Consider the following 23,094-nt stretch of genomic DNA (forward strand, 5'->3'; position numbering starts at 1 on the left):
ACTTTATTCTTTAAAGAAGCCGAGCATATCAAATCTTTTAAAAGAATAAGCGTTATTTCAATAATATGCAAGAAATGTCTTATATATAGATATAAAGGACATCTTGTATATATATTATTGAAATAAATTTTAAAAAACTGCAAGAGATGTAAGAAATTCTTTGTTCAGAAATTATTTCTTAATAAATTAATTACAATGCAAACATATAAATTGCAATCTTTTATTATGCAATTCATAATTCTGTATTAATATATATTATATTCATAACGTCTAATTGATTTATATCTTAACAAAAATTTCTTACATTTACATAATTTTTTATATACAATTTTATAAACATTTATGTAAACATAAATAAATCTAATATTTCCTATTTTTATGAAGCTAATTGACAAATTTAATGTATGATAAATTTAATAATGATAAAATACTCTTCAAAATCACGACACTTGAGGCTTTAAAAGTTTTACAATGTGAAAAATCGAACGAATGATCCGATTATCAGATTATCTCATGAAATCCTCGTTTCAATATAAATCACTCTATACGTTAAAATAATATCCAATAATATCTAATTCTGTTAGTAATATAATTGTGTGTAATTTTCAAACGCATATTACATTATTGCAATGCAATAATGATGGAGCCATCGAGGAAAATTGTTAATATAAATTAAAAGCAATTTTACAAATATGTATATCTTGATTGTCGTGACAATTTTTGCCTGTCAAAAAACATACAGCATACGCATTGAAAATATGAAGCAACAGGCACAAATAGAAGAAGGAACAGACGGATAAAAAGATTGACCGCGAAACATGTAGAAAGTAATTTGAATCGTGCTTTGTGATTTATATTGTGAGCCATTGCATACTGCGAGAAAGAGAGAAAAAGAGAGAGAGAGAGAAATAACGTCAGATTTACTATATAAAAGCAATATTTCTCTCAAAAACGCTACATCTCGAAATCGAAGCAATGAATTTCTTCGGAAATAATGGTCGATGTTCTGAAATATCGTCTAGCTGTATAGCTATTTTTCCCGAACTTTCAATTGCACGTAAACTTTACATAAGATATTGCCACTGCTAAGTGAAATTATTTTGCATTAAACTGAAGTATTAAAGCATCACACATTTTAACGAAAAATCAAGCAGAGAACAATTTCAGGATACAATGCGCCAGAAATGATTTATTCACACGAGATTAAATATTTGTTGACTATTAATAAAACAAGTTATTTACATGTGCCAAAAATTAATTAAATTAATTAATCTAACCTTACAATATTAAAGACGATAAAAAGTACTGAGAAGAGAATGTGCGATCCAGATTTATCGACGAATTTGCGAGTAGTGTCTACTATAATCTAGACTGGTATTGTGGCAATCTGGAACGCGAAGATCGAGGTGCGGATTACACGGTGCAAGCGATGTTTCTCCAAGGAAAGAAATTTATTACGACACGCCCGTGTTTCGTCCGCAATGCTAAACCCGATCGAGGCTCAACGTGACGTTGAAAATTTAAAGCAGATCTGTTCTACTTGGCAGTTTTTACCCTTAATTCTCCTAGCAACAGCTATAGTCCTTTCTTCTTACGAGTGCTCTTTTTATCCATTTTTTTTCTCAAGTGTCGTTGAATAGAAAGGTGCTAAGAATAACGTTGTTGTTCATTGAAATACTCTTCTTCCGTCATCGATATTTAGCCTAGTATAGTGGAGCAAACAATGTAGATAATTGCACATCCGCCATCATTATCGGACGCGCCAGTTAGTCAGAATGTCGCGAAAATTGCTTCGCGTTTCCATTCAACGGCTAATCAAAACAGGATGGAGAGGATAGCCTGTCTGACATGAGAAATTGCTTCGATTCGCACCATTTCATAGATACAAAATCGATTCGCCTTTTGCAGCGTTCTTTCAATTCTTCGCATGAAAGACGTGGTGAGCCAGGTGAATATTTAATAAAAAAAAATCGTTATCGATCGTCACGCACGAGTGCATAAAGGAACATTGTTAGATCGCTTCTAAAAGGAACAATTTTTATGCGTGAAAATTGAATAATGTAAGTGAATTAAGTCTGCATAAATTATAAAATAAATTTATCGACGAAATGGAGAAATTTTCGAGCAAGATAATTGGAACGATGTTTTTAGAATTCAGATACAGAGAATCTAAATTTTATCTTAGTAGCATGAAGAGGGATCTAGTAATTAAATTAATTCAGTCTAACACATAGCGTGTTAATTAATCGCATTGCGCCACAAGACAACCCTGCCTTTTGGCCGCGAAACTAAACATGGTTAGTCACGCTATAACGTTATAGCGATTGTCACCAACGTTTATATCTTAATATTAGAAGCTTCATTATGTTTCGAGGGCAATTACAATTCATTACTAATGAAGAAGCCATTATAATAAATAATTAATATCTCGAAATATTAACTCTAATTTTTTCTATATCAAACTTCAATCTCATTTAAAAGCTTACAAGGAGGATTATAAGTTGTTTTATTGCCTTTATTTATACCGTATCTCACAAATATTTTAACTTTATAAAATTAATTTTATAAAAAATTTAATATTTTCTTCCCTTCATCCACACGCATACTTGCTCATTCAGTTACTTATGCTTTTCCACTTAATTTCTCTTAAATTGATGTGTATTCGTGATTGTTATAATTCAAAAATAAAAGAAAAAGTTCGTCAATTTCTCATTCACGATTCGTTATTCGTTCTTCATTCGAAATGGTTTTTCAACGATATCAAAAGGACACGAATCACAACGAATCAGCTTATTTCATATTGGTTCATGTATAGCGCTAGACTATGCGTGCAAATTTGTTATTGTTCATATATCTTTATGATTCATGTTGGGGAGTGAAAAAAATAAAATAGAAACATGATCATCCATAAATTATCGCAATTATCCTGAAGTATCCTGAAGTACAAATATTTGTCGAAACATCACGATAAATTATAAACTATGATAACGAAATTATCACGAATCGCGAATAATATGGCAGATCCACATTATCGAACCACAAATATCCGTGAATTACTACGAATTGCGAACACTCTGATGTCAGCTTTAGAGTCAATTTTTCATTCAATGTAGAATAGGATAAAGAGATCGAACGTGTGCATTGACGCGATGATTAATTTTCCATAGAATTGCTTGTCTTTGAAATTGGCTGCGTCGATATCTATATCCCGCTTTTCCTTTCTCCGAATAACAGACAAGATCAAAGCTTTCAAAGAGCTTATTACCCGACCAACGCAGACCAACGGGATGTTTGTGCTGGAAAGCCGAGTCGAATCTTTTGATACACCAGAATATATTCTATATATATATATATATATATATACCATATATATAGACACATGTCCCTATGTGACTAGATTGTATCCGTTGTCCAATAATAAAAATCCCAAATATACTAAAAATTTTCCGGATTTCTCAACAAAATATCGATATGTATTATTTCATGAAAATTAACAAGCGTGCAAGAAAATTCAAAAATAAGAGAGAGAGAGAGAGAGAGAGAGAGAGAGAGAGAGAGAGAGAGAGAGAGAGAGAGAAAGAGAATTGACATTTCAATAATGAATTAATCTTTTATCACACTTGTATCAAAATTATCTAATAAGATGAAAATTTATATTTTCGATATTTTCTTTAAAGAGTGCAAGAGAGAAAGAAGCTTTTAAAACTTTTCTGATGTTTTCGTGAAAAGACCAAGATTATATCGTAGATTTATCGTAATCTCGAAAAAAAGAAAAAAATCAAACGAACCAAGACTGATCTTCCCTCTTGCTCGACGATAAGATTAATTATATTTTAATTAAATTGATTGACTTAGCCGAAGAAGAGTCGACGTACCGGACGACTGGCACATTTGTCATTGGTTCCGCAGTTTAGCTGCGTCGGTTATCCGACTATCGCATTCGAGTTTCATCAATCGAATCGCATCATGGATTTTGTTTTAGTTACAAGCGGAGAACGCGCGCGGGAATCTTTCATGTCCAGCTCTCTCATTCGAGAGCGAAATTGGATTGTAGCGAGCTCGAATACCACGTGGTTGGAAGCCTTTGAAAAGATTCCGCTTCCGACCATTGATATGACTCTGTTCATCACCATATGAAAGAATCACTAACAGCTTCGGTGCACTTACATGCGCTTTTATAAGAAAATTTCTGCAGAAATCATGGTAAATGAGATGAAACGCTGGAATCATGGTAAATGAGATGAAACTTAGCTTTTTTCTATTTCTCTCTTTCTCTCACATATGGGAATTCATATTGATTTTATTAGTTTTTCCAATTATTACTATCAAAACTTACGTAATTTACAATTTATTTTACATTTTTCATATTATAATAAAATTGTCAATTTTTATTTAGAAATTAATATTTAAATAAAAATTGACAATTTTATTATAATATGAAAAATAAATGGGGCAAAGAGAAAATTGTTCAACCATTTAAATAGAATTATATAAAATAAACTTACCTACGAATCCTTTTTCTTGCTTACATCATGTTTTGCTGAATTCTGGCGAGTTGCCCGGAGAGATTTTCTCGAATATTTTGTTGCATGCTAAAATACGATTGATCGTCACATTGGCTCCTATCCAAATACAGTTCTGTAAGAAATCAAACAGACGATGTGCATTCTTGTTCATTACATCACCATAATAGAATAATCAGTGAAATGTAAAATGTTGATCATAAAAATAAAAAAAAATTTGCCAAAAAATAACTATTAGCGCAATTTTCAATATTTGATATTTTAAAATTTGAATTAAAAACTAATATAATTGTGTCTATGATTAAATTTGCAGTTATTATTTTCTTGATATTTGCGATAAGAGATAAAGTGATGTTTCACAATAATGCTCGTTTTCGCTTTCATGATCAAATATAATACAATTTAAAGCGTGCTTTGTATAAGTTGCATTTAGTATCGTATCAATTTATTTATTTTTCCGTGCGGAAAAATCATTGTTTATTAGTGCATAAGAATTGATATATTGATTCAATGTAAATTTTAAGAATTTATATCTAAACATGAAAAAAATTGGATTAGTGTAAAATAATGAAATAATAATAAATTATATTATATTATATATTTGTATCATACATATAATTATTGAAAGTATTGAAGTATTTCTTTATTGAGTGATAACGATTTAACGATAAAATTCAGTAACGTTTCTGGAGGAGCTATCTATCGAATATGTGTGAAATCAGTATGTCGCTATGACAGGAATGTGTCAGCAATGTCGACAATCTAGTAAATGGGTCACAGGCGTGTCATTTATGATAGGTATAATATTCACCGATAAACTGTATAACGCATATGCGATATTTTTAAAAGTATGACAAATCTATAAATGCGTCTACCATCAAGTCAATTAAAAATAATAGATTTAAAATCCATTTTATACCTAGCTATTTTAGAATAATTAATTAAAAAAGAAAATTTAATTGTTTATCCATTAAAACAGAAAGTTTCGCGCTCTTGCAAACATACATTTAATCTCTTCGGATATGATTTATTTTGTATTTGTACAATAAACTCTATTATATTTCGTGCTCGAACAAATAAAATCTCGGCACTAAAAAATAGCCAAGACGAATAATCAAGGACTGGTTCAGTTTTATTTGGAATGATGAATACTGCAATTTGCTTTTATGACATTCACGAGTATCGACGAATGTGCACACGCTCGTTTATACATCGCGCGTGACGTCACAGGCTATACATACATTCGCGAATTAAATTTTGGTCATAAAATTGCGATGATTCATTCGGTAAAGGACATTGTAATATAAGTTTAAACGACGTCAATTGGAAGAACGCAGAATTCGAAAATTAGCGATGCACGACGTATTATACCACAATTTAATTCCTTTTCAACAGATAGACGATGGCCTTCATTAGAAGCTGCAGTGCGCCTTTGTTTCTCGAGATCCTTGCAGATTCAGGTATGCGATATATTCCGGGAAAAGCAGGGTCGGGCACTGCGCCGAAGTGCTCCCACGTACTGAATAAGAAATTCCGCATTAACACCGACAAAGGTACGCGGTCGGACAAAGGACGAGGCGCGAAAGCCACTGAAGACAGCATTTAATACGGCAAATTTAATATACCGTCGGTTTCCCATTTTCCGAAACGTACGCACATATATTTTACGCAAAAGCCGTTCTCGTGAAACTAATGTCGCTCACAGTTTACGGGAGACAGATCGGCCCGCTATCTCACCGCGAATTTATTTATTTAACGTAGAACGCGGAGGGCGAAAATTTAATTATGAATATTGAGAGAAACTACATTTTTCTCGTGCGTGAAGAAAATTAAATTAAACCGCGATGTTTAATCGATCGAAAAGCTGGTGCAAAATTTGCTTGTTAATGATACAATATTTAAAAAAGAATGATGCTAGAAGAGAACTTTTTAGCTCAAACGTAATCAAAAAACTTTCTCTTTTCCTTTCATTAAATTTACAACTATACGTATCGAACAAATACGGAACACGTGCTTCCACGCGCGTAAAATTAAATGATGAAATAAAACTCGTAGAGCAAGAATTTGACACATGTAAAAACACGAGCACAAAGAGTAAAAACATGAACAAGCTACGTATATATTCGACGAATTCTCTCGCCGTGAGCACAAATGGAATTCCGAGACGAGAATGCGGTTCGATTGCGGGGCGTCAAACATGGATTTGCTTCCTCGCGGCTATTTCAGGGATGAAAAGCCGCTTCGCCAGCTTGAGAGGATAGGTACGAGCGAGAACGCATTTGAAAGTCGAAAACGCGTCGCGAGAAAGTACAAAAGCTCGGCAGCTGTACCGCTGTACCTCCCGGCATCCGTAATAGTGAAGAAAGTGGTCCTTCTAAAGTGTGAAAATCGCGGTATCAGATGCCAACGACAGAACAGTAGGAAATGCTTAGTATTCGTCGTGCTCTTAACATAATCGAATACCTTTCATCTACATAATCGAATGACTTTTAGTGGAATCGGTATGATGAGATCGCAGTCTACTTATCGCAATTCAAACGACACAATCCACGCTGCGATGCGGAAAAACGGATTTACGAAGAATTTCACGCAGCAATTTACGAGAGGAGCTTTTTCCTCCGTTTTACTCTTATCTTCTTAACTAGAATACATTAAATAATACGCATACGCGGTTTTAAAATTCATGTGAAAATTAAGGACATTTAAAATACATACACGTACACAAACACAAATTTCAAATACGTTCAACATACATAGTTGTCAATTATATTTTTCTCTACTAAAATATAATTTCTTCGTGTAGAATTTTACATTATTCCACGTGTGCTTTTACGCGGTACGCTTTAAAAATTGTATCCTATTGCAAGCTAATCCGATTATATTGGAGTAAAGTTGGAGTAATGCTTCGTACTCTTCGAAAACGAGAAAGCCATATGATATCAGATGGTTAAAAATCGTAACGCTACGCGAGAGGCGCCGTCTTGGAAACCCGAAGGCGCTAAAATATCTGCCTGATATGCTCGTCTATATTTCCCTAAGTCACCGCTATAGACCTCCAAGTTGAATCTCTCCGAGTTCATATGTGAATGCAGCTCACGCACATCCGCCAACGTAGGTAAATCTTACCCAAAAAGAACTGGAGCAGTGAGAGTAAAAAAAAGAATGGAGAAAAAAGTCAATCTTATCGCTAGTTGACAATCAACAAAACCATTTATTGTAAATACAATGTTTGCAGCGTTACAATTATTATCCGTTAGTGACCATTTTTAATTAAAATGTTTTTATAAAATGTGTCCATTATATATTGCTTTCTGCATAATATTTTCTTTCTGCATAATATTTTTTGTTTAATTTATGAAATTTATAATTTAAAAAAAATAGATAGATTGCTCTTTTTTACAGTTTTTTTAAAAATAAAATTACTCATTTTTAAAAAAACAACTATCATATTATTAATAATATAGTACAATCAAAATCTCTAAAGAAAGATCGTAAAAAAACAAATAACATTGAAATTTATTGTTGCTCGGATTAATCAAACGAAAATTATATGAAACTATCATATTATAATATATTTGTGCCTGTGAAAGATGTCACATTTTTCCCCCAACGAAATCTCACCTCGCACATCAATCTACAGATACTTTTTCGAGAATTTTCTTTTAAAAACAATTTTTCAAATCCCGTGTTCGTAAATTTCCCAAACAAAGAATCAAAGTCTCAGTTATCTTTGAAATCTTACTTAATTATAAGGGCATACATTGTCTGAGACTTTTGCGTTGGCGAAAGTTCTCCTTAGACTTTCGTTTGCTACGAAACAAGCTGTTTACACACACGTTCTTGAGAATAGTCGATCTTCTCTGTACATACAACGGCATCGTAAACTTTCCAAGACACGTAGAGAAACAAAGCTTGTGCTTCTTAAGGATACGCACCGTATTTCTTTTCAAAGTCCCGGCAACGACGCCGTGCGAGAACATGGGAAGACTGCTAAAGTCTCGTCCTAATGCCATGAGCGACGCGGGAATTCCTCGCTCGAGTACCATAAGCGCGTTCGACATTGTATACGAAATTACGGGCTACCGGTTAGAGCTGACGCAAATTACCTGCTGAGGAATATCGTTGATTCATTATGAAAGCTGTTTTCAAAAGCAGTAGCAGATCGTTCCACTATTCGAGGGGTGATGAATCGAATGGATTTTAGCAGCCGTATTTATCGACAGTTATATATGTACAAAATTGTATGTGTAATGATATGTAATAGCGTGTATATGTCGAATTGGATACGTCGTGCATTCGAGCATCGAACTTTGCGGCAATGACGAAACATTTCGTAATATCTCACAGAGTGGAAATGTTAATTATAATACGATAAAAAATATATATTGTCTTGACAGTAATTTAATTAATATTTCCAATTGTATTCGATTTACGATTTACAATGTGAGCAAATCAACGATCGATGGCTTTTCAAAATTATATACAGTAGATATTATTAAATTTAAATTACAAAATTACAAAAATTAAAAAAATACAAAAATTAAATTATTAAATTACAGTAGATATTATTTAATTTACAATAGATATTATTAAATTTTCTCAAAATTATAATGCGTATAAATTTTTGTGTATAAGTTTTCACATGTTATATATAAAGTTAATATATTTTAATCCTCTTTCAAAAATCTTAGAGTTGTATAATATACAAATTATAATATATAATGTATAATATATATTAATATATAATTATAAATTAATATATAATAATATATAAATATAATATTATAAATTGATATATAATATATAATTAATATATAATTATATTAATATATATATATATATATATATATATATATATATAATATAACACACATAGAAATTATAACATAAATTTTTAGCGTGGACTGTTTTCCGGAATTCTCATTAAACTTTATATTTTTAAGTTTAGTCTTTCAGAAATAGTCGTATCGCTCTTATAAAAGTTGCACGGGAGAAAATTACGAATTCACCAACCGGCATGTGCACGGGGGAATCGATCGATTTAGGTGCAAGGCGTTGCGACATAAAGTTCGTGCACATTATATGAAACGACTTCGAAGAATTGACGCGACTTTGCAATATCATTGCGAAAAATATGTAAAAACGAAATGTTTTACGGAATGCTGCGCTATAAAGTGTATTACCCACGAGAAATGCAAATTAGGCGTAAAATAAACCGATATTTACATCCAAAATTGTGTCGTTAAATTTTATTTAATTTATGTATTGTATTTTACGAAAAGAATTGTGTATGGTATTGAAAAAATATGAGTACGGCATTTTTTTTGTCATTGTAATTTACATTTATTGCGTTCAGCACGTATCTCTTTGCAAATGTCTCACTCTGAATATATTTGAAAATAGCATAGTGTGCACATTTGATGACGTAAAGGAGCGAACGATGCATTATCATGCATACAATTAAAACAACAAAGTTTTTAAAAAACATCGCTTGTAAATCTCTTTTATCATAGTTCCTTTTGATAAAGAAGGAACACCGTCTAAGCCAACGATCGGATCTCTGAGAAGCAGTTTTTTCGCCACAGCTCAAGTCCAAGCTTAAGGGGCTTTCAGTACGAGCATATATGTATACGCGCCATTGTTTGAGATGTATGCGCCGGTGTGCGTTAAGCCTTCGCTTTTAAAATGGTGGAAAATTGATGTCCTCACACAGATCAATAATCGAACTTGGTACTACAACTTTTCGTTCCAGCACATGACGGTCTTTCGGGAACAATAAACTCTGCGAGAATGTAAAGAACAACGTGAGAGAAGCTTTTAAAGAAAAGACAATACGGAAGAAAGATGAGAGTTGTGAATATTCGGAAATTTATTCAAGAAATCGAACAAGCATAAATCTGCGTAAACACGTGAAATTAATATTCTTAATTGTTTTACCAATACAAAGTATATCGAGAAAATGAAAAATAAATGAATAAAAACACAATTGATATAAAACTCAGATTATCCCACTTGTCGCGGAATAACTGTTATAAATAGGTTCAGTAGGTCAAACTATAATTGTGACACTTTACTAAGTGACCTCAATTACAGTGCGCAATAAACAGGAACTTTTAAACGTTTCCGTGTGCATTTCCGCATTTCTTTAATAAATGTCGCCACGTCACCAACAGTTGTTAAAATAATGAGATGATTAAAAATATAGTATACAAAATATACGATATACTATACAAAACTATTATAAGACGTGCTTTTTATGTAGTATTAAAATTAATTTTGTATGATAATTAAAGTAAAAATAAAAGAAGATAATAAAAATCAACGTTATATGTGGAACATATTCTTTAAAATCAATAATATTAATTAATAGAAATAAAGGCGACCGCATTTCGATCTCTTTCTTAGACTTTTAGCGCATTCTTAATATAGATAAATAAAACTTAAATAACGTCAAAAACATTCTACGCTAATATGACGTATAATATTGGTATCAGAATATTCACTCCTGTCAAACATAAATGCAAATAAATGAACATTTGAATAGCTCAAGCATGATGTTCATTATCTGTAGAATATTTCTTCAAGATTAGAAGATCAGAAATGCAAATTGGATAAATGGACATTCAAACATGTCTATGTAAATCTAAATGTCTGTGTAAATATTTGTAACATTAGCAAGCATATCACTATATGGAAATGACATACATAATGTAAAAGTTTACTCAGTATATACAGTAGCATAAACGGTCAAGGATTGAAAATAAATATAAAACTAACAAAATAAATAAATAAATTGAAATTCGAAATGTACGATAATGTAAAAAACTATAACATATAACCGATTAATGAAGCTGAAAACATGATAACCTAAGAAAGATAGCGATCTTTTATGCAATATATTTTAAAGACAAATATCAAAAATAAAAGATAATATATAACAGATTTTTTAAAAATACTTTACTGACTTAATAAAGAAGAAAACTAGTGCTTATAATCATTAATGTATGTTAATTTACTACACATCTATATGTTAATTATATTATATATATTATCTATCAGGGAGTAATGTTCATGCAAATGCGAAACGCTAGTCTAAATAGCTGTCTCGCTTTACGACCATCAATTCAATAAAATTAAATTGATCACATTAGCAAAATTTTAACTCTATTATATATATTATTGAGGATGTTAATTCCATCACAAATGGTCCAATCTATTTTAAAATCGTGGTATATTATAACGACGAACATAAATTTGCCATCACGCGTTCACGCTCCATCGTATTTCGTTAAATCGCCTGATTCGGATTTATCTCGAAACCGTTGTTTTAACTCGTTCGAATCTAATGCTTTTCCAATAGAACAAAAATATTTTCCCTTGAGAGTCACTTAACTTACATGGAAAAAAATGCAAAGAGCTTAAGGAAAATACGGCTACGTCGATAATGCAAATTTTATTACTAAAAAAGAAATTAGAAATTTACGTATACATAATAGATACATATTTAGAAATTGTCTTATTTTTGCTCTGGGAGAAAATAAAAACATAAATCGATTACAAACAATAAACAAATATCTATCTGTTTTCTTTCTCTTCTCGATTTTCCGTTTTACCTCACCTCTATGTAGAAATATATATTAATAAAGCTTTTACAGTGCGGCCTTTCATGGACCGTATAAGCCAATTAATCCCAGAGTAGACCATAATATGTCACCTTTGAGCAGCAATTTTACTATTAATTTCCATTATGACAGCAATAAGCTCTTTTTGCAAAAGTACGCGTAGCTACTTAATTTCTGGTAGTACTTCGATCGGATGGACACGCACGCATCCTGTATGACAGCTATTTAACACAATAATAAACTCTTACGTGCCTTGCAAAAGTTCAATGATTAAAGTCAAGGGAAAAGCCTGCGACGTGCTATCAAAGGGTAATATTAATATTATCACGTAATATTTTTATGGGAAAAAGGTCATACTGTGCAAAGCATAGCATATATGGATGTAATATAAAGTCGTTCTAAAGTTACGTTCTTGACCATGAGTAATAATCAATAATAATAAAAAGCAAAATAATAAAAAAGCATTAAATAGAACAGCTGGATATTAATAAATGAGAAATAAGTCGATCTTGAAAATATCACAAAATATAACAAAATAGCACGGAATCTAAATATCTTTTCTATACACATATATGTACTTGAAATATTTTGCTTAAAAAAAGGCTTTCCATTTCTTGTGGTTTCTCTTCCCTGTCTTGTCATATTTTAAATTTTTTTGTAAGAAAAATTCATGTCCGTTTCAAATCATAGAACTTCCTTTCCAAACTATAGAATTCCAGAAAGCTTTCTAAATGTTAATCCTAATAATCCTCGAAGCACTATTACAATAACAATTCACACAACGAGTACGCACAAGTGCCACTGTATATATATATATACCATCGTATTTGTGTAAGATTGTCCGTAACAATGTACGCTTTTGTCCCGAGCAAACACTTTTATTATTGTTTTTTCTATGGATTTCCAGTTAAATTTGAAATTATTATTTTTATGATTTCCGAAGCAACGATATAAAAAATAGACATAAAGCCGCAATTTAAAAAAAATTACGATTGTTATACGTAATTATAATTATTTACGAATGATATAATTTCAAAATGTGTACATATATAATATTTTTTTCCGTTATTCTTGTGTACATATATAATAATTTTTTCCGTTATTCATCGATGTGAAATATATCATTGGATGCTATAGCGAAAAAGTTATACATTGATGCAAACGAGATAATTTAATTGTAGAAATTACCTTTCTCCATCATTTTTTGAATATTTTAAATCATTAGTATCGCTAACGTTCGACAATTACGAGATTTCATATAAAATATGATCTTTTTATAGATTCCACGTGACTTAGCACCATGTGTCATTATGCAGATATCGCTCTCCGCTTTTACCTAATACTGTTATTTAACATCTTTCTGTTAACACATCACGTTTTGCACGTTCCTGATATAATGCGCGAATCTAGTATAAAAGATCCGGCAAACTGACATGGAATGCAGGATGCGGGAGAGAAATACGCATTGCGAAAAAAATAATATCTAGCCATATATTGGATTATATTCGCCGCCATTTGCAATTAATTTAATTAAAACAAACATTTTTATTTTCATTTTACACTTGCTGGGAACAAAAATACATTAGTATTGACATTTTCTAATTACATTTTTTTCGAACCAAGATCCGCAGCATTTGTATATCGGATATTCGTCAATCAGATTCATGTTTCAAATGTCTTATTTAGACATAACGACACAACGTACAATATGCGTTATAAATCTGCTTGATTTCAATATTTATACGCGCATCGCTTGTTTGTCAGGACGCTAAATCTCCGTCTCGATTAATTCCCGTCCACCCATCTCAGCCTACTCCGTTCTCCTCGGCTCTATGCTAATGCAAGCTGCAATTTGTATAATTTCGAAATGGGTTAAGCACGCGTCGGAGCATCCGAGGTCGATAACTTTTTCTGCTTCGCGATAGAACGTCGTTATCTGCACGTGCTCTTCCGCAACGGCGCTCATTTTAAAGCATAGTACTCACTTTACATTTTAATGTCTCCGGAGCCACGTCGACATCTCGAAACGCTACCAATTTCATGGACTTTTGGATTGTAAACTCGCCATCCGAGTAACCGTACCGTTAAGCAAAGTCTTTCCAATAAGTATCCATACTTCTTTCTATCATTTTCTTCTTATAAAAAAATCGAGATATAGTTGCAAATTTTGGAAATTCGGCTTTAACGTATAATCTTTCGTAATCACATTCGCGATGGTTGAACAACGTCAAATAGCATACCAATTTCAATCGGATAAATTTCAATGGTGAGTCACTTCGATCGTGAAGCATAACATTAACGGCATTAAACGCAGCTGCTGAAGCGTTAAGATGCCGACGATAATCGATGTAATTACATACAAACTGATTCAGTTATCCCTTCCAATACACGAAGTCGGACACGGCCGATAACTTCGGATCAATCTGTATATGCATAATGTCGAGAATGAAAAAATATTTCTATATCGTGCAGAATTTATTGTATATCTAGCGAATCATATTCTTAAAACAAACATTTGCCATTTTTTCCATTATGAAATAATATATAAAATAAAGTAAAAATTTAGAAAAATAAACGCTCCGGCCTTTATTCGTTATATTTCGTTGCAGAAAATGGCAAAATTAATTTTGAAAGAAAATTTACATCTCGTTTGTCTAATTTGATATGTCAATATAATTACTCGATATAATTTTTTACTATTTACTTTATAATTTTTTCAAGCTTTAACGAAATTACAATCCAATAGAGATATATTTAAAAATTTTATACTTTTACTTCAAACATCATCGTTTTTATCTATGTAAATTTTTCATCAAAATTGAATCACAGATCCTGTTAAACGTATTATCAATAAGAGAGTGTGTTACATTAACAACTATTTAGTTAGCGAGTCGTTACTTAACGAAGACGACAGCGGAAGACGACAAAGTGCACGTGTAATATTTCACAATGTCGTACTTGCGTGGTCTTCTTCATGCAAGAAGTTTTGGTCGACGAAAACCAACGGGAAACTGCGAGTACCATCAAGTATAATAATTATCACTGTTATAGCTCGTTTCTAGGCACATAAAAACTTTATGCATATGTGATAAATTTTGACTACGAGCGCTAATTATTAGTTAATTATACATAACAAATGGAACAGCGCTTTTATCACGATATTTCAATCAATTTTTTTCTCGACATCAAAATACTTCTTTAACATATGAATATTATTGTAATAATATTGTTGTATTTTGATTCTTTCAATATTTAATTGCGGCATTTAATTTTAAATAAATTAAAAACTATTTTTAAAATTAACAATCAAATTATAAAATATCCAAAAAAGTAAAAATTAATTAAAATATTTATTATTAATAGCGTGCGCAAATGTATATTTTCAAACTATATTTTTTTATGGAAGTATTAAATTTGAAATTAAATTTACTAAAATTAATCTGCAAAATTCAGGACAGAGTTTTATTTATTTTTTATTAATTTTTATTAATTTTTTATGTTGCGTGATATGCAAAAAGTTTGAGTAACAAAATACACATATTCAAGAGAAATGACATATATATTAAAATATATATAATACATACAATTATAAACAAAAAAAGTTTTTGAATTTGATTGCGAATTGTAGATTGTCTAAAACGAACTTGAAACTTCTTTTCAATTTCCTTGTTTTATTTTTCCAAATCCAATATCACGTAATATCGTGAAGAAAAAGTTCAGTCAATCATTCTATGTAATATTCATAAATTTGCGCAACCACCTCGCGTACGTTAATGCAAAAAGTTTCGTTGGAATCCCTGTAGCGAGATAAAGATAGAATATAGATGACGCAGATACGTGCGATTAATCTGGTGCAAATTTCCGGGTCGATTTTTCAATGAATCCCAGCAGCTGAATACATAAAGTCGAAATCACTTAAACTATACTAAGGCCACAGAAATTCAATCGACAGTGACGGACATATCCGTGTTCGACCGATAAATCACTGTTTGTAGATATTCCTGCAAAGTCCATAAATCGTAATCCTTCCATATTTGAATACGTACGTTCTCTCGATCTTGCGCGCATCAGCTGATATGAACAGTTATTATAAATGTGTGTTTCATATCTTTTTCTCCACTTATTGTAAGATAACGAAAATGTTTTTCTGTTTGTTCCCGCGTTTTCGATGGGCACAATGGTTTGAAAAAAAAAGAAAATATAGTAGAAAATAAAATCACGAAATATGAATAGTGAAGATTCCATATATATTTCAGATATTGACATACTGGAGTCTAGTAAATAGACGATGTCACAGATCGGTAAACAAAGGAAATTTTAAGTCTATTTACAGTTGGAAAAAAATTGAGCTTTCAATAAAAAGTTTGTTGAATTATGTTATTATTATTTATAATATATTAAATTGTGTAGTTATTTATTTTAAAGCATCTTGCTCGCTAATGGATTGTCTTCTTGTCATTGGATTGACTTTTGTCATACGTATTTTCTTTTGATAACAATTAAGTCTATACTTTTGTCGGATGATGTGTATCTCTCTCGAATACTCACATACATTTTTCCAAAGTAAGATCAATAGCTAGAACACATACATACCCTTAACATGTATCATCTCTTATTGTTAGTGTGCATCGCGGTTCTTTTTATAAAAACTTTTCAATGTTCGTTAATTACTCGATGTTAACGAGAATGTACATTTATTTTTCGAGTATTCATTTTTATTAATTAAAAACAAATCAGAGCGAAACAATCTTAATTTCAGTTACGTGCATGTAATGCTTTAAATTATATTTTTGTTTACGATCATGTACGGATATTTCTCTTGTGCAATAACAAAGACGATTTGATAGCTATAGAAAGAAAGAAAAAAGTAGGAGAGAAAATAATATCTTTATCTATATTTTTTTCCCTTTTCCTTTTCGCTATATTTATTGTTTTTTCAATTTACATTCCACTACACTTAAATCTCCCCGTTAATCCATGCAATTAGTTTTACAGGGAAAGAAATGAGAAAAAGAGTAAAAAGTATGTATATATCGATAAAAAATATAATAATAAGAACTCTTATGAAAACTACATTATTACATGATAGATTAATAATTCGCCTTTTAAAGATTAAATGGCTAAAAATAAAACTTATTTTTCTTTCATGTCATCATGATTACTTTCTTATGTTACAATAGTGTCTGAAAGCTTCAGACTATGTAGCGTAATATCGTTAATGTAAAGACTTTTTTTTCGCAACGTTTTTACAATTCAATCCGGTACGTCGACAACGTTAATAGCAACTATTCTCGCAAAGTCGCGGATAATATCGGGAATGTATTTCAAGATAAAAAAGAAGCATAATCCATATTCTTTGCAACTTCTGCGTAAAGTGAGGAGATAGATTTCCCTTTTCGGAAAAACATTTCGAAACAGGATAAACGAATGAAGAGTCATCCCGTAATATCCGAACTGAGAGCGGCTAAACAAACTTCACATACATGCGGAAAGAAACGAAGAAGAAACCGTATACGATTCCCTCCGATGTTCTCCATTATTCCTCACTTAGACGTAATATTTACAGTGCTGTTATATAGTTTCAGTATCCAGTTCTTTCTCGAAGCGATTTATTACATATATCTGATATCCGTTGAAACCAAGTTTCGTTTCCCTTTTAAGATATTAATTATTAACATGTTCATTATTTTCACTTTTGGCAATAATGTATTGCAAATAAAATAAATTTTTAATATTTAATGGGGGAAAAAGAGGAAAATGCAAACATACACAATAAATAATAAAGGAATTATAATACAATAATTCGCAAAAAATCTTAATATTTACAGTATCCAAAATATGAGATTGCGAAATCTTTTTAATACGATCGCGTGTATCCTCGGTCTCGTGTGATAAAGCAATTTACTCGCTGATTACGTTCATCGAGAACATTATCGATATTTAGAGCATGGATTACGGGCTCGATTTCACGAAAAATTTTACCATTAAATCTGTGTCTGTTTCCAGGTAGCGGCGAACCGTGGCTGAAAAGTGAAAAGTACGTTGAACTTGATGAAAAAGCTCAGCTACCCTGCGTCCTGAAATCACCGCAATGCGAGGGTTTGCACAGCATCAAATGGTACCGCGGACCCACGAGGATTTTCATTTTCAGCGAGGCCGCCGGAATTATACGTGGCAATAACGACATCGCTGCCAGGTAATTAAAGTATTACATTGACGTGAATGCATAATGCAAGCGAATTTTTCAGCTCGCGATTTAAGTTAATTAGGCAATTCTCTTGCATATTTTAAAGAAAGCTAAATTTCTCTCTTTCTCTCCCTTTCTCCAACCTCTCTCTCTCTCTCTCTCTTTCTCTCTCTTTCAATAATCGTTCGATACTTCACCTCTCTCTCTTTTCTCCAACCTCTCCCTCTCCCTCTTTCTCTCTCTTTCAATAATCATTCGATACTTCATCTATTGCAGTATAAATTTACTAAAACTTCAGTACAGATTATTACCAATATCACAATCAAAAACAAATAAATAAAATGTCTTCTTGAGTTTAAAATGTTAGCATATTAAAAAAATAATTTGTTTTCAATATATATTATTTATAGATCTTCGTATATAAGTTTTAAAACTTCTATAATTTTTATTTTTCATCATAATGCGGGTGCGCCAAAAATGAAATTTTACAGAAGTCTAAAAATTTTTCGGAGAATTATAATATTACTTTAACATTCCTGGCATTTCTATATTTTCTTCAAATGGCGTTAAAAGTATTATTATAGTAGTATTATTTACACAATTGAGTCACATGTTTTTTTTAACTATCTACGGTTTTATTTTCCATTTCCATCAGAATTCTAACTATCACAATTCAGATTCATCACCCTATAATTGCATTTTATGATTCGATATATCTGGAAAACTGAGTCTTCAATGTGTTAAACGAATATCTACTTGAATATTTAGAGCATGAAAATTTCCCCGATTGGTAATTATCAAAAACTCTAATTATTTCAATAGTATTCGATTAGCCCGACAGTTGATTCCATATAATTACTTTTGCACATTTGAAAATCATTGTAAATATTTTTCAATGCATTGTGTGCATGTTTTTAAACGTAAATAAATATGGATACAGCGCAAACAACTATAATGAAAAATTATATACATAATAAAAGAATTAATATAATTAAAATAATTAAAAATATTAGAATAATTTACAAAATTAAAATAATTCGCATTTGTATGAATATAATTGTATATATAATTTAATATTGATAAGCAGCTCTTCTATTATTCCAATTTTTATATAATCTTAAAAACACATATGAAAAGTTATTAGCGCTATAAAAATTATATTATTGAATTATTAAGAAAACTAATTTGATTAGTTATTCTTATTAATAATATTCTTATTAATATTCTTATTAATGTAACTCAATAAGACAATATATAATCTTAGAACTATATTTTTTATGTTTTTAAAATTATATATATTGCAAATTATATCGATAAATGTATTAATTTCATCAGCCAACTAGTCACATTTTTAGTCGCGAGTTGCTCCTTAAGTATTATAAATACACTTACTCCGAATATTATTGCCTGATCATAGAATACAAACTCAATTCTAAAATTATAACTCCTTAGAAATCTAATTCGATAAATGATAGATCGAAAATGATATTTCTTTACTATTTTTATTAATAATTAGGACAGACATATCGTTATTCTTAAATCCTTAAAATAATTAACAGCTAACGGAATATAAACTTTATTGGTATAGTGTATAATATCTTGGTTAAGTGTGTATATATAATATATATACATGATTTTTACTCTATATTTATTTTCTCAGGGACTGGTTAACATTACAAGAATTTTAAGAAATAAATATAATTCTACTTTCTTAATCAAATTAAATAAAAATTTGATTTGACCTTAAAACTTATTTATTAATAGGTTAATAAGTTAATTATTAATAGATTTTACTTTGTACTGAAATATTATATAATTATATATATATATATATATATATATATATATATATATATATGTATATAAAATCTATAAAGTAGAAAAAATTTAGGATACTCATTTAATCAAAGCGGTTTCTGTGCATACAAGCATGCATACTTAATTTAAAATGACACGATTAACATCGCCAATAGCGAATTTCAGATAAATGAAGTTCTCATTTAATTCAATTAGCATCCTTTAACAACCATTAGCGTTCTTTCTTTTCGGCTCGCGCACATAGTCTGGCTTAGCAACGTTGGGTCTAGATGTTATTTCGCTTTTTGGGAACAAAAGTATTAGCAGCAAAAAATAGTTTGTACACGAGAGAGAGAATAGAAGAATTCCTACAATATACAGTAGAAAATATTTGTTGTACACAGGTATATACATACGTACGTGACTGCGCTTTTTTGAGGACGAAAGTATTAGCAGTAACAATAGTTTTAACGCAGAGAGAGAATAGCAGAATTTCTACAATACATAGAGGAAGCATTCGGAATACACTATCACTCATTTTTCAGTATAACATGTTCGCTGTATATCTGTTGAAAAATAACTAGATCATGTGCAGTGATACGATGACAAAGAACAAACGCAGTTGATGAACGTACGAAAAACAATTTATGGAAATTTTTTGAGATATGTCATTCAATATTTTTTAAAATTTCGGTAAATGGGAAATTTTTGCTTGCTGATTTGTATTAATTTTCTTCGGAGAGACTTCTTTGTTGTGTTCCTTAATATAATAAATAAATAAATACATGTGTGTGTGTGTGTGTGTGTGTGTGTGAGCGCGCGCGCGCGCATATATAAATCTTTTTTTATTATAAAATAAAATATTTTATCGATATATGTCGGTATTTTATTTTATGCTGTTATATTCGAACTAATTCTAATTATAGTACAATACAGTTTAATATAATAATTTCACAAAAGCATTGCTTCTCTATTTACTAATAGTGAGCTCTTTGATACATTTTGCGGCAAAGATCTTCCATAGAAACGATGTCCTCTGTGACAAGCACTAAATTCCTGCTACAACATATTCCCTAGATCTCTCAAAGCCTTTAATGAAATGTTACAATAACAGTGATATTGTTAAACGCGATATTTGAATTGCAGTACGTTTTGTGTAATTGGAGGATATTTTGATTAAACTGTATTACTTGTAACTGTATTACTTGTAAATAAATAATATTGTGGGCTTTATCTATCCATTGTGTAATATTATGAATTAATATTAATGTTAAATTTTCATTTTCTATATATTACATTAAATATTAATTGTTATATTTTAATTAAAATATTAATATATGAGATACTAATTAATAAATTGCACATGTACAATTGCAATTCAATAACACAAGCCCACAAAAAAATATTTTGGCTCGTTGAATTCGAATCTGACATGATGGGGCAATTCTGACGTCAGATTCGAATTCAACGAGCCAAAATACATAAGACTAGCCTAGTCAGATCGCCAGCACAGGGTACTTTTTTTTGTAGGCCTGTGTAATCTTAATCTTTTTAACATGTGAGATATATATATTTATTATACAAATATAATAACAAAATTTATTTAATTAATTAATATTAAATAGTATAAAAAATTACATTTATTGCAATGATTATAAAAATTCTTTTTAAGCTCTAAATACTACTATTGATAAAATTGTAGCTATATATTATAGTTATTGATAATTAATTATTACTATTAATTATTACTATTAAAAGTTACAAAATAGATACTATGAAATTTATTAAAAAGTTCTTGCTTATAGTAGAACATTTATATATTCTTTCCTTTTTATCCGCGTGAATTTATTTTCCCTGTCAGATTAAAAGCAATTTGAGACAAAATCTATTTCTGCACGTCATTCGCGCGCGTAACTATAGCGTAATTTAATATCCTGTAATTATATTCGTGAATTATATGCACTCACACTGCGTCCGTTGTCGAAATGCGCTGTAGTACACGGTGGATACTAAAAATTTCCGTTTAATTGCAATACTACAATTTAATGAATATTCCAGTTAAGTGAAAGTGATTTGTAACATATCATATATAATAAGCTTACAATTTAAGATATGAAATCACAATACACAAAAAATGTGGGCACATATTCAAAAAGAAATAGGTTTTCGTATAGTACAGTAATATAATGATATCGCAAATTATATTAATAAGATACGTAATATTATGCTCTTATAAAATGTAATATATAATAATGTATAATATAATATATAATAATGTAATATATATAAATGTAATATATATATTCTTTCTTGAGATATTTTACGATGCGATGCTATTATCTAGATTAGTTGGAATCAGTATTTGGATCTCAACATTATATATGTCATACATGTGCAATTTAATTATATTATATATCACAAAGAATATATAACGTACTTTCGATAATATTACAAAAAACAAATATGATTGCATGATACTCTTGGAATTCTGAAACCATCCTTCTTTACATTTATTCATATGAAATCATTTCTAGCAGTTAATAGCAAATCATTGATGTTATGTGCATTTTAATTAAAGAGAAATTTTTATTAATGTGTCAAAAAATATATTGCATAGAATATGGATATATGAAAGAATCGTTTCAAATTGCACACGTATATTTAAAAAACATGTAACGTATATTTAAAAAAAACTTAATTAAGAAAGAGAGAGAGAAAGATATTTCTAAAATACTTATTGTGCTTCAATAACGTCGATAGTCTAATTATACCCGAACGCGCAAGGGGAATACAGTTTCATATGGCATAATTAGCGGTCCGACACATTGTCGTACCAACAATGCGCTAATGACGTCGTAAACGGTCCGTCGGTCAAACAACATGCCGAAATGTCGGTTAACTGTGATTGTCTGCGTTTCATATCAATGCAGAATTCGTCGCCTGCAAAAACAATGATTCGTCACAC

General features: G+C 30.5%; 1 protein-coding gene across 5 annotated transcripts in view; it reads left to right on the forward strand.

Moving 5' to 3' along the window:
- Positions 1-23,094, forward strand: part of LOC105255053 (hemicentin-2) — a 172,482-nt gene that overhangs the window by 87,663 nt on the left and 61,725 nt on the right. For all 5 annotated transcript variants that reach the window (XR_003122394.1, XM_011264109.3, XM_025405985.1 and 2 more), the window contains one exon: positions 18,152-18,341. Coding sequence is in view for 4 of the 5 variants with exons in the window: in XM_011264109.3 (XP_011262411.1) it covers positions 18,152-18,341 (190 nt within the window). In the remaining variant the exon portion in view is untranslated. The remainder of the gene's footprint in view (positions 1-18,151; positions 18,342-23,094) is intronic.

This window comes from Camponotus floridanus, unplaced genomic scaffold (genome assembly GCF_003227725.1).
Source record: "Camponotus floridanus strain SB8 unplaced genomic scaffold, Cflo_v7.5 scaffold13, whole genome shotgun sequence".
In the NCBI taxonomy this organism is placed as follows: Eukaryota; Metazoa; Arthropoda; class Insecta; order Hymenoptera; family Formicidae; genus Camponotus; species Camponotus floridanus.